The 14499-nt window shown below is 37.7% G+C and overlaps 1 protein-coding gene and 1 long non-coding RNA gene across 2 annotated transcripts; both read left to right on the top strand.

Annotated features, from left to right (window-relative positions):
* Positions 1-2171: 2171 nt before the first annotated feature.
* Positions 2172-4247, top strand: LOC137888436 (lymphocyte function-associated antigen 3-like). The gene has a single exon (XM_068731837.1). The coding sequence runs from the start codon at positions 2317-2319 to the stop codon at positions 3163-3165; it is 849 nt and encodes a 282-aa protein (XP_068587938.1). The 5' UTR covers positions 2172-2316; the 3' UTR covers positions 3166-4247.
* Positions 4248-9586: 5339 nt separating this feature from the next.
* LOC137888498 (uncharacterized) lies at positions 9587-12830 on the top strand. Its single transcript, XR_011105143.1, has 3 exons — positions 9587-9681; positions 10162-10241; positions 12537-12830. It is a non-coding gene; the product is annotated as an uncharacterized lncRNA (long non-coding RNA).
* Positions 12831-14499: the final 1669 nt, after the last annotated feature.

Consider the following 14499-nt stretch of genomic DNA (forward strand, 5'->3'; position numbering starts at 1 on the left):
GAACAGGATTTAATCATGTTTGTCCAAATTGAGGAACTAAGATATGGTGAAATGTTGTTGTTTTTTTTTAAGAGAAGCAAGAGAATCTGTCCCAATATGCACAGTTACTGATCTACCGTCTAAGATTTACAAGCGGTCAAGTAACATAGTTCCACTATTATAAGCTTAGACTGGGCGGAGGGTTTTCTCAGAACCCATAAGGAAACTTTAGCAAACTTCACCAACGATGATGTGACCAACACCAGAGCCATATAAAGAGCGAGTCACGTCAATGGAAGTTTCCAAATGCTGACACATAGTTCCAGGAAGTATTTGATTGTAATTTAGATGCGAAGATCTTGATAGAACTTGTTACAAATGGAGACAGAACTGCGATTTTTGCTTATAACTAGTCAATAAATTAATTTAATTATTTTTAATTAGACACACGTATTTAGTTACATAAATTGGAGCTACTTTTATCAATACTTGATTCTTTTTAATGACAAAGATTTTTAAAACTAATTCAGAACAGGATTAGCAGTTTATAAATTAGATATCACTAAATATTGTTTCTTGAGCAGCGACAGCAATGTTAACAGTAAGTCATTAATATCTCACTGGAAACTAATCTAAAATGTCAATAAATAACATTTCTGGTTCAAGTTTATAAATGATAATAATCAATATTGAAGAACACAGACATCAGATAGTATCAGTCATACCTTCTGCTTTGTCTCAACCAGCAGAGAAGTTTACAAGAACAAAGATAAACAGACTACAGACGGACCACTTCTTCTGGTTTAGCTTGTTTGAAAGAATAAATGAATAGATAAAGCTTTTGTTCATGTAAACACGGCAGCAGATGAGAGACTGCAGACGGAGCCGATTAATTAGGGCTCGCTTATTATGATGTATTCATAACGAATTGGCTTTTTACTCAAGAATGTTTTATTGCACTAACAGTAACAAGCAGAGTTGTCCTCAACTTGATTAATGTAATCTTTATGACTAACAGTGACTTTCAGCTCACAGCAGCAGCATGAAGATAGCCCTGCACTTCTTATGTACATTTACACATCAAATCAAAATCGACTATACTGTCCACTTCTTGTGTGTAAAAGGCAGACATTGTACTTGCATGTGTAGTAAGCTGCTTTAAATGGGGAATATTAAATTACAGACAGGACACATTAAAACATCTATATTCATACACACATACATGTGTATTTTGTCTTTTTACTACGCACTTATTGACCTAAATGTATTCATGAAATACATCTCTAATGACTAATAGTCTCAGAACATGAATAAATTATTAAATATTATGTGTACTAAGCACAAAGGACAATGGGGAAAGTCACCGTGTTTTACTTTCGGTTTCTAGAGGTGAAATAGGTGTCCGAAAAACTGCCTGCTAGACATAACTTCATTCTTCACAATTAATACAAACTGTATAATGTAGACTTCAATATGTATATTGCTGTTTCTGTTGTTCATATTTGCATCAATGTTCTGTATATTTTTCGTTTACATTTTATTTTTTAAACGAGTGGCTCGCTGAGGATGTGTGTAAAATGTGTAACATGAATACCTGCACGTTTCTAACAACATAATTAGCGGTATAATTAGTAGATTTAAAATAATTATAATCTCTTAATAAATGGCAGCAGCGAGTCATGCAATAGCAGGTCATGGTAGTCAGTTATGGAGAAGTTTTTACATATTTTACTTTAATAAAAGTAACAATTCTACAGTGCAAAAATACTCTACTGAGTAACTTAATACATGAAACTATATTTATTAATTGTATTAATAATCATAACTTATTAGTTGATCTAGATTTGTATTAATCTGCAAAGTAATTAAAGCTTTAAAATAAATGTAGTGCAGTAAAAACTACAATATTTCCCTCTAAAGTGTAGTACAAGTCCACCACTGCCAGTAGTAGTACTTTTACTTTTGTTACCTGAAGTACATGTTGGTGCAAATAGGCTACTGAGTACTTTTACTAAAGTAAGACTTTAAATTGAAATTGATCAATTTTACATGACATTACTTCTGCTTAAAAATAAATAAATACGAGCACTTCTTCGACCCTTTTGCTACTGTTAAATTTAATTTAATTCTAATCGGGCACACACAGGACACCTATGAGAGGAGGAGCTACTGCTCGTCGTTTGTTTTTTTTACCGTTGCGTTTCCAGAAACAAGACAGGAAGGGTGTCGGCGCTCTGTCAAAGGGTGTCGACCCGAAAAAAAAGAGGGAAAGTTGTTTCTTTTAGGCTGTCATGAAGATCGATATTCCTCCAGTTGTGTATTATTGATCCGCTGACGATGGAGAAGCTGACCGGGTTGTGTGTGCTGTTCGCGGCGCTGAGCCTCGCTGTGACCGAAGACGCGTACTTTGCGGAAGGCGGCACCCTCACTCTGGACGTGAGGCCTGCTTTTTCTGAACCCATCAAACACATCCTGTGGAAGATCGGAGATAATCTGCTGGCTGAGTGGGTCGAAGGCAGCTCTGTGGACTTGTACCGCTCGTTTAAAGGCCGCACAACCCTGAACACGAAGACGGGACAACTGGTCATCAACAACATGTCTCAAAACGACACGGGCGAGTATTCAGCGGATATCAACAGCAACGTCAAGAGTGTGAGCTACACGGCTAAATGGATCAAGCACGTGCCCAAGCCTATGGTGAGGATAAGAACATTGACGTGTGCAGTTTCTTCAGAGGTGTGTAATGTGAGCTGTGATGGAGACACCAAAGAGGCGGAACCAGTCACCTACAGCTGGAAGATGGGAGCCAAAGACTGGGAGGGGCTGTCGGGAAAGGACATTCAAATCACCGACACTAAGAATGGACACGATCAGAACATCGCCTGCCGGATGACTAACCCAATCGGTAAGGAAGTTAGTGAAACCGTTACCAATCCGCTCTACCGGGAGCACAAGAAGGAGGAGCCATCCAATGTGGGGGCTGTGATCGGGGCGGTGATCGGGGCGGTGTTCGGTGTGCTGTTTGTTGGGGTTGTGGTTTGGCTTCTGTGGAAATATAAGAAACTCTGCTGGCAAAATCGAGGCTCCGACAGAACTGATACTGCAGATAAAACAGCAAGTCCACCTGATGAACTTAATCGTCTTAACAAAGAGCAACCTCCACCAAGTTGTGAAGAAACTGTTTGATCCCAGGTTCTCATAGAAACAGGATCAACTGTCCTCTGAGTGCTGTTGTTACAGAAAACAACATGAACATGTTTGTGTGGTTTTAGCTTCCAGATGTGTGCATCATCAACTGTTACTTGCATTAGAAAGATTTTCATACTTTCTTGCCTAAACAATAATGTTGATTGGAGAACAGCATGAAAACATGATCATATTTTGTAATGTTTGCAATACGCACACACACACACACGTGTGTGTGTGTGTGCGCGTGTGTGTGTGCGCGTGTGTGTGTGTGTGTGTGTGTGTGTGTGTAAGAAAAGAAGATGAATGGATGAAACGACTCATAAACTGCCATTCAGTATCAATTCAGCTACATTTCAGCATGGAATTCAGACAATCCTACATGATCCAAACAATATACTAATTATATATATATTATACTAATAAGTATAAACTAATCTACCAAAAGTGTGACATTTAATTACCAAGCTATGAAATAGCAACGCATCTTCATTTTTTTTAAATTTTTGACAAATGAATGTCTGTCTTTTCTTTTAATTTAAAAGAAGATGCTGATGACTCGTCTGTGATTCTTTGAGTAGTGTCACCATGAACTGGGCAGACTGACACAGACTGAGTACATTTGAGGAACTGGAGGATTCCTCAGTCTTAATGGAGCCGATGAGACGGATGCATTTATAAAACGCTTGTAATACTGCACCTTAGGAACGCTGTCACTATTTTGTTTCTGCTTTAATTAACAGTTAAAGAAGAAGATTGATTGAATGTACGTTGTGTAAGCATATCATATTACACATGCTTTTGTGATAAAAAAAAAAAGTAAACAAAAAATGCAGAGTTAATGTTGAAGCATATATGTATGCCATTCATCTTCTGGATCAATCTGCTTAAAGTCATTTTCTGCACTGTTTTCTGTGACTGTTTGTCTTCTACTATTTTTGTCAATTTAGTTTAGTGTGTTAAATTTGGGGAAGACGAGCCACTATTTCTGTAATTTATTTTATATAGCATTTTAAAGTTTTGATTTGCTGTATGAATTGTCTATATAAAGTGCCAAGACAATAAATTATGTGACTCTGCAATACAGACTGTATTTGTCGTTATTTCACATGAGTAGCACGTGAACGCAGGAAATGAAGTGAACCCGGAAGTGAGCCGGGATCACCCTCTCAGCTGCCAACTCCTATGAAACCACTGCATCGTGTTTTGATGTCCTACATCGGTCTGAATCCTGATTTAAAAAGGACAATGATGGAAAGAGTATTCAGATCATTTTACTTGAATAATGGTAGCAGTGATACACAATAAAATACAATTAAATTGCAATCGGGCACACACAGGACACCTATGTTATCATCCGTTAAAACTGACAAAGGCAATAGAGAAGGAAATAGGGAAGATCAAGTTTGCCAAGTTTTTAAGCAACAGGCGACTTTTGATCTTTGCTACGGATCAAAGGCAAAGAGAGAAGATCCTCAGAGCTGAAACTTTGAATGGAGAAAGCATCAGCAGTCATATTCCAGGGAGCGTTTCAAAGCTGAAAGGTGTTATACAGGATGTGCCATTATCAGTGTCCATAGATGAGATAATCCAGGAAGTGAAAGGAGGAAAGGTAGTGAAAGCTTCGAGACTTCAAATAAATCGAAATGGAATGAAAACTGATAGCCTATCAGTGCTGCTTGAATTTGAAAAGGTTTTTGCTAAGAAAATAAGAATAGGATACATGAGCTATGAGGTAAAAGAGTTTATTCCAGCTCCTTTAAGATGCTTCAAGTGTCAAAGAATGGGACACACTGCAGCTCAATGTAAGGGGAAACAGAGATGTGCAAGATGTGGAGGCGAGCATGAGTACGGAAAATGTGGTGATAATGTAAAAATGAAATGTTGTAATTGTGGCGGGGAACATAGCGCTGCTTTTGGAGGATGCCCAGTACAAATGCAAGCAAAGGAAGTGCAGACATATAAAATACTTAACCAAGTGTCTTATGCGGAAGCAGCTAAAAAGTGAAGGAAAATGATAAAGGAACATCCAGGGAAACCCATATTAATGATGAAAGAGAAGCTGAGAGTAGACAACCTCCTGTGGACCTTCCCCCCGTCCTAAATCAGAGTCAAACAGAGTTAAATCCATGCGTAAAAGAGATAAATGAGGACACACTAATTGTAGATAAAATCTGTTTCGTGGCCTTCATCTGCAAAACTATGAATTTAGCAATTCAACAAAAGAGAAAAAGTGACAGAATTAAGACAATCGTAGAGGCAGCCATAGAGATACTGGGGATTAAAGAGGTTCAGGCTGATATGATTCATAAGATGTTGAACCCTCACAATCATGATGGACAGGATCAGGGTGATTAACCTAATAATGGTGTTGCATATCCTACAATGGAATGCCAGAAGTCTAATTGCAAATGGGCAAGAATTCAAGAAGGTGGTAGCCGATCTGAAAGTTATACCAGATGTTATTTGCATTCAAGAAACTTGGTTAAAACCACAATTGGACTTCGTCATTTCAGGATTCAGCTCTGTCAGATGTGATAGAATTGGTAAACAAGGTGGAGGGTGTGTAACTTTTATTAAGGATACCATAGCATATAGAAAGATTAATGTTCCAGAGCAGTATGAATGTATTATAATAGAAGTATGTAGTCCCAGAGGAGATATAAAGTTAGTGAACTATTATAATCCTTGTAAAAAGCTATCTATGCAAATGTTTCACGAGATATCAGGAAATATTGGGAAAAGAGAAATTTGGTGTGGAGATTTTAATGCTCACAATACATTATGGGGAAGTGAGTTTACTGATACCAACGGAGGGGTAGTTGAAGAATTAATAGAGGAGAGATCATTCATTTGTCTTAATGATGGAAGAGGTACCAGGGTAGATGTTACTCGAAATTCAGTATCCTGCTTAGATCTTACCTTAGTCTCAGGAAATATGAGTAATGTGTGTGAATGGGATATAATGAATGACTCTAACATAGGGAGTGATCACTATCCAATATGGTGCTCATTAAACTGTAGTATCTTTACACAGAAGGGTAATATAATAGAAAGATGGTGTTTTCCTAAAGCTAACTGGGGAAAATTTAAAGAATGTTGTAGGGAGTCATGTGAAGAAATATCTATTGAGGACGATGTTGACAGCTGTTCCAGAGTAGTGACATCTATGATTATTGGAGCTGCAACAAAATGCATTCCTAAGAGTAAGGTGAATGGGAAAAAGAAAATGGTCCCATGGTGGAATGATGAATGTAAAAATGCCATTAAAGAAAGAAATCGGGCCTTCAGAAAGGTAAGAAGCCTTTTGACGCAAGATAATCTGATTGATTATCAAAGAAAGAGAGCGATAGTACGGAAAGTTATAAAGTCATCCAAGAAGAATGCATGGAGGCAATTCTGTTCAGCTATTGGAAGAGAAATAGAGTTGCATGATGTTTGGACAATGATCAAAAAGATGAGTGGGAAAAGAAAATCAGTTAAAATCCCAGTTTTGATAGATGGAGACTATCGGGCAATTACAAACGAGGAGAAAGCTGAGTTATTGGGGAAGAAGTTTGCAAATGTTCATAGCGGACGCCATTTACATGAGATGCACAGACAGAGAAAAGAAGAAATTTTAGCAGCAAATACAGAAGTTAAAAAGAAAAAGGTCAATGAAGGAACACCTCTAGATATGGAGTTTACAATTCAGGAGCTGAAAACAGCGTTGGAGGGAAGTGGGTATACTGCTCCAGGTCAAGACCAACTATGCTACGCTATGTTTAGACAATTACCAGAAGAAGCCTTGGAAATAATTCTAAAATTATTTAATAAGATTTGGAGGGAAGGTGTAATGCCAAGCAGCTGGAAGAGTGCTTTGATTCTACCTTTTGGTAAACCTGGTAAAGACCTGGCTAATGCTGGCAATTACAGACCAATAGCACTGACATCTCACTTGTGCAAGTTGATGGAAAAGATAGTTACGCGCAGATTAACTTATTTTATAGAACAAAGGGGCTTGTTAAATAAATCTCAAAATGGTTTTCGTAAAGGTAGATCGACACTTGACGCTTTAATAAAAGTCAGTAACGAGGCAGAGAAAGCAATAAGTATGAAGGAGATTATGGCTATAGTTTATTTTGATATAGAGAAAGCATATGACTCCATGTGGAGAGAGGGCCTACTGATTAAAATGTACAGAATGGGTATTGGTGGAAGGATGTATAACTGGATATTGGATTTCTTGTCAAGTCGATCATTCAAGGTAAAAGTTGGAGATGCTGTTTCAGATGAATTCAATATTGAAAATGGGATCCCTCAAGGTAGTGTTATTAGCCCTATATTATTTAATATTATGATAAATGACATCTTTATGGATATTGACAGAAATATTGGCTCCTTGCTCTATGCTGATGATGGAGCGATATGGAAAAGGGGAAAAAATATTAGACAAGTGATCAGTAGCATCCAAAAGGCTCTATTTAATGTTGAAAAATGGTCGTATGACTGGGGGTTTAAGATGTTTGTTGCTAAGTCTTGCTCCATGATATTTACCAGAAAGAGAAATATAAACAATACTCATCTTAAATTATATGGACAAAGTATGGAGAGGGTGGCAGAGTTTAAATATTTAGGTTTATGGTTTGATGAAAAATGTTTGTGGAGAACTCATATTAAGCATATCGAAACTAAATGTAAAAAGGTGCTTAATGTTATGAGAGCAGTTTCTGGACATGAATGGGGAGCAGACAAACGGTCACTAATGGATATCTATAGGGCCGTTATACGATCATGTATAGATTATGGATGTATGGTGTATGGAGCAGCTGCTAAGAGCACATTAGAAAAGTTAGATATAATTCAGTTCAGAGCTCTGAGACTTAGCTTGGGTGCAATTAAATCTACCCCAAACAACGCTCTTCTAGTGGAAGCTGACGAACTGCCATTGAGCTTAAGACGTTCAAAACTAGCTCTGGCATATTGGGTGAAGCTAAAGGGATCAGGAGAGGAACTTCCCACAACTAATGTGCTGTGTGAATGCTGGGAATACACCCGAATTAAAGGCAAAGGGTTTGGTTGGACAGTCAGTGCAATAGCCAAAGAATATGATTTAAATGGGTTACAGTATGGTCCCAATGTAATGTGGGGAAATGTTCCGCCTTGGATATTACCAGTCCACAATGTAGATTTATCACTCATAGAACAGAGGAACAAATGGATGGAAAGAAACTCCTATGACATTGGACATCAGACTCAAGTATACATCAACAATAATTATTATAACTATCTGCAGATTTATACAGATGGATCTAAAGACAACGGGAATGGACATGTAGGATCAGGGGTTTTCATTCCAGAATTCAGTGTGACCTTATGTAAACGAATTAATGACAGACTGTCTGTGTTCACAGCTGAAATGACTGCAATCATCTTGGGACTGCAATGGGTAGAAGAGGTCAGGCCTGAGAGAGCGCTCATCTGTTCAGATTCTGCTGCAGCTTTAAACAGCCTAAAGTCAAAACAAGCAATAAGAGAGGATTTAGTGATGGAAATATCTCTGATCATGTTGAGACTTCAAAGACTGGGAATAAATGTTCAATTTTGTAGGGTTCCTGCTCATGTAGGAGTGAAGGGCAATGAGAGAGCAGATATGATTGCAAAGAGAGCACTAAAACTAAAAGAAGAGCAGATATTGAATATTCCTTTTGGGAAGGGGGAAGCAAAAGCATTAATAAGAGAGGCAGTACGGGATTTATGGCAGAAGAAGTGGGACAATGACAACAAAGGAAGACATTATTATAACGTTCAAAAATCCATAAATGTGAAGACATACAAAGGGAAGTATAGAAGAGAGGAGGTAATATTATCGAGGTTAAAATTCGGACATACAGGACTTAACTCAACGCTGTATTTAATGGCAAAAAGGGACTCAGATAAGTGCACTGTTTGTAATGTCACTGAAGACGTGGAGCATGTTATCCTAAAATGTCGAAGATACAATTCAGAAAGGAACATCTTGAAGCAAAAAATTCGTCAATTGGGACGGCGGTGGAGTTTGGAGGGAGTTCTTGTATTGGACGAAGAATGGCGTGAGTGCTGCAGGGCACTGTTGAGATTTCTTAAAGAAACGGGATTAGACCGTAGAATTTAGTTGTTAGCAGGTGTTGATTAGGTAAATATTATTAGTAGTATTATGTATTTATTTATTTATGTGTTTGAATTTATTTAATTATTATTTTTTTTATTTTTTAGAACAGTAATGAAACTTTTACTCTGAAACTGCACACTCCGGTACAGTAGGTGGCGGTATGCACCTATTCAAGTTGGTTGCGACCCGCCAATCAAATTTAAAGAAGAAGAAGAAGAACGCAGGAAATAAGCGAACCCGGAAGTGAACCGGGGATCATCCTCTCGTCTCGCTCCTCTCGTCTCGCTCCGCTCTGTGCGGTGATGCTCGTAACGTTAGACCAGAGAGCCGCCGCCGTCTGTCCGCCGTACCGGGGATGGATTTAGAAGAAGCTCTTCAAGTTGTCGGTGAGTTTGGACCCTACCAGAAGCGGGCGGTGGCTGTCCTTGTCCTGACACAGACTAGTGAATTTAAAAACCATGTTTTTGTACATATGAGAAAACAATAACCGCGGTAAAGCTTCCGGGTTGTCACAGCTCGTAGCGCGACGTGGCTCTCACGCGCTATAACGTTGCTGTGGACCAAAACAATAACACGTGTTGGCGGTTAAACATCATAACTTTAGAGCTGTCGCCACGTGTTTACAGTTTAGTTCCAGCTACAGTGCAGCAACTCTACAAACCCTGGATACTTACGTTGACACGCACTGCAAATGTCTGAGTTGTTTACATCTGGGCTATTGAAAGGACATAACTAGTCATTCACACATCCACGTATTCCAAACTATTTTAAGTTGGCATTAGGTCCACACAGATATGGAACACATGTTCATCGCATGGGAAGTCCTTGAACTCACACTCTTCAAGGCAGACTTGAACTTTCTCCAGGTCCACGTGGTGCGAACAGTCTCTGCCTCCGTACGGTTGAGGGACTGCATGCAGTGTGGAGGGACGTCCACGAGGTGATGGTGAGTTGTGGACTTGACGGACAAAGAGTATATAAAATACTTCAGTCAGTACTCCTGACCCATGCATTGGCGTAAGGTGTTACGACGGGCCCCAGTGCATGCTAGTTACTACTTATGAAAAATACTCACACATCATTGTGTGTTCTCGTCAAACGATCAAATAGAAACGTGACATTTGACAATATAAACATACTGTAAGATACATTTTGTTTTGTTTGGTACAACCTCCCACCACTTGGGGGCGTAGTGCCGCCGTCAATTAGGCCACATAAACTTTTGGACAATAATCTAAAAAATACAATTACAAAGTTGATGAACAAGATTCTTTTTTGTTCTGTCATGTCCCACTAATCGCCTAACGACCCCTTGGATACATTTTGTGACCTTTTGGAGGGGGTCCAACCCTAGGTCAAATGTTATTAATGCATTGATGCATTAGTGTCAATGAAACAATATAATAACATAATGTGTAGTGATATATAATTTTTGTGCATATCAGACTTTTAACTGCTCTCTTGAGCCACAAATGGCTTGTTTCCCAAGGCTTAGAATCATTTTATTTGCCAATAAAACATTGTTCTCACTGAATTAGTTTGCTAAGATCTGGGAACACAACAACATCAGTACAATGACTGATTACTTGGCAAGAACCATAAGCTATCAGACAATCATACAGAATTTAAACAAACTCAGTTGAAGCCACGCCCCCACGCTAAGTTCAGGGTCAAAAGTCTGAACTGAGAAAAACGATCTGAAAGTGAAAAAAAGATTTGAAACCGAAAAAAAAAATCTGAAACTGAAAAATACAAGACCTCAAATATCAAAATATATATGAAAGTGAAAAATGAAAAAAATAAATCTATTCAAAAAAAATTCAGAACTGAATCAAAATTATATTCAACCTCAAAAAACTTTTCATTCACTTATTTTTATTTTGAATACATTGCTGTATTTTTCAATGTTCAAGACCACAACTTGAGCTTTCAGGTTCAAATCATTTTTTCAAATGATAAAATGTTTTGACCTGGATTTAGCTCCATACAAACCAGCCTACATCACCTGCAGAATATATCAAGGATTAGAGGACTTATGTCTCAACAGGATTTGGAAAAACTTGTCCATCATTTATTTTCAGTAGACTGGACTACTGTAACGGTGTGTTCACAGGTCTCTGTAAAAAGTCAGTCGAGTCCTCACTAAGACCAAGAAAGTGGATCACATCACTCCAGTTCTGAGGTCTTTGCACTGACTTCCTGTCCAACAAAGAATTGACTTTAAATCCTGCTGTTGGTTTATAAAGCACTGAATGGTTTAGGACCAAAATACATCTCTGAACTGCTGCTACCCTATGAACCATCCCGACCCCTTAGGTCGTCTGGGACCGGTCTACTTTCTGTTCCCAGAGTCAGAACTAAACATGGAGAAGCAGCGTTCAGTTCTTCTGCTCCACATATCTGGAACAAAGTCCCAGAAAGCTGCAGGTCTGCTGAGACCCTCAGCTCCTTTAGATCCAGACTGAAGACTTTTATGTTTTCTGCTGCCTTTAATTGAACCACATTCAAGGATATTAATCAATTTCCTGCATTTTAGTACTGTTTTTTATTTCCTACACAGCTTTTCAGTGTTTTAATGACTGTTTTTAATGTTTCTTAATTGTTTTTCCTTTTTTTTGCCTTATGTTTTGATGCTTTTAATGGTTTTATGTGAAGCACTTTGAATTGCCTTGTTGTTGAAATGTGCTCTACAAATAAACCTGCCTTGCCACACGAGCTCTTGAGCTTTCTTTATGTAGTCGGTTGAGCTTAGTTTGTTCTTAATAACTTCTCTTCAGTACAGAGCAATGATAAGAGTTCCTTGTAGTAATAAAGTCCTCAAGATAGGCCACTGTAGTTGGAAACTCCAGACTGTAACATTACATTGATGATGCAAATAGTTTCACAATTGTAGCACAGAGTTTGTTCCATCAACAGTGATGTTTGTTCAAGCTGTAAAGAAACACCGACATGACTGAGAGAAGGGGAAATACATGGTTATAAATTATGGCAGGGTTAGTTTTTGGATGTTTAACATTCAAATATTACAAGACAGTTAGAGCAACACCATACAGTACAGAGAAACCGATTCACACACATATCTTGAGACGTGCACATATACACGAGAAAGGAAGTCATTTACTATTAAGGTGTCATATTAAGACTTTAAACCGTTGCCATTACACAGAGACACAAAGTCTGTTTCCTGCTCTTTTGTATATTACTGCATTATCATGATGTTCCTGTGATTTCTCTTTCCCAGCAAAAGAAGGGCGGTAAGAAGGAAGCAAAGATCCCCGCCAGGCAGAAAGCGTCAGAAAACGAAGCGTCAACGCCACAGAAATCCAGACTACCGCTCCGCTCTCAGAACTAAAAGAGTTTAAATGTGTTCCTCTCAAACGATGGTATTACTGTCCAACTCTTACTTGTGTTTTTGAACTTGTTTCGTCTTCTAAATGTTAGGATGCTGTGTAATGAATGTGTCTTTGTTTTTAGTAGTGTATGTCTCAACGTCTTCAAGTTACTTGTAAAATTAAAGAGATTTATACTTGTTTCATACTTTTGTGAATGAATGATTGATTCCAGTAGATACAATTTGAACTCTGATATACACTTTAGTTATTCTGAGAGTTGAACAGGATTTAATCATGTTTGTCCAAATTGAGGAACTAAGATATGGTGAAATGTTGTTGTTTTTTTTTTAAGAGAAGCAAGAGAATCTGTCCCAATATGCACAGTTACTGATCTACCGTCTAAGATTTACAAGCGGTCAAGTAACATAGTTCCACTATTATAAGCTTAGACTGGGCGGAGGGTTTTCTCAGAACCCATAAGGAAACTTTAGCAAACTTCATCAACGATGATGTGACCAACACCAGAGCCATATAAAGAGCGAGTCACGTCAATGGAAGTTTCCAAATGCTGACACATAGTTCCAGGAAGTATTTGACTGTAATTTAGATGCGAAGATCTTGATAGAACTTGTTACAAATGGAGACAGAACTGCGATTTTTGCTTATAACTAGTCAATAAATTAATTTAATTATTTTTAATTAGACACACGTATTTAGTTACATAAATTGGAGCTACTTTTATCAATACTTGATTCTTTTTAATGACAAAGATTTTTAAAACTAATTCAGAACAGGATTAGCAGTTTATAAATTAGATATCACTAAATATTGTTTCTTGAGCAGCGACAGCAATGTTAACAGTAAGTCATTAATATCTCACTGGAAACTAATCTAAAATGTCAATAAATAACATTTCTGGTTCAAGTTTATAAATGATAATAATCAATATTGAAGAACACAGACATCAGATAGTATCAGTCATACCTTCTGCTTTGTCTCAACCAGCAGAGAAGTTTACAAGAACAAAGATAAACAGACTACAGACGGACCACTTCTTCTGGTTTAGCTTGTTTGAAAGAATAAATGAATAAATAAAGCTTTTGTTCATGTAAACACGGCAGCAGATGAGAGACTGCAGACGGAGCCGATTAATTAGGGCTCGCTTATTATGATGTATTCATAACGAATTGGCTTTTCACTCAAGAATGTTTTATTGCACTAACAGTAACAAGCAGAGTTGTCCTCAACTTGATTAATGTAATCTTTATGACTAACAGTGACTTTCAGCTCACAGCAGCAGCATGAAGATAGCCCTGCACTTCTTATGTACATTTACACATCAAATCAAAATCGACTATACTGTCCACTTCTTGTGTGTAAAAGGCAGACATTGTACTTGCATGTGTAGTAAGCTGCTTTAAATGGGGAATATTAAATTACAGACAGGACACATTAAAACATCTATATTCATACACACATACATGTGTATTTTGTCTTTTTACTACGCACTTATTGACCTAAATGTATTCATGAAATACATCTCTAATGACTAATAGTCTCAGAACATGAATAAATTATTAAATATTATGTGTACTAAGCACAAAGGACCATGGGGAAAGTCACCGTGTTTTACTTTCGGTTTCTAGAGGTGAAATAGGTGTCCGAAAAACTGCCTGCTAGACATAACTTCATTCGTCACAATTAATACAAACTGTATAATGTAGACTTCAATATGTATATTGCTGTTTCTGTTGTTCATATTTGCATCAATGTTCTGTATATTTTTCGTTTACATTTTATTTTTTAAACGAGTGGCTCGCTGAGGATGTGTGTAAAATGTGTAACATGAATACCTGCACGTTTCTAACAACA

Source organism: Cebidichthys violaceus, unplaced genomic scaffold, assembly GCF_023349555.1.
Source record: "Cebidichthys violaceus isolate CVI_PGR_0920_01 unplaced genomic scaffold, fCebVio1.0.p SCAF_54, whole genome shotgun sequence".
NCBI lineage: Eukaryota > Metazoa > Chordata > Actinopteri > Perciformes > Stichaeidae > Cebidichthys > Cebidichthys violaceus.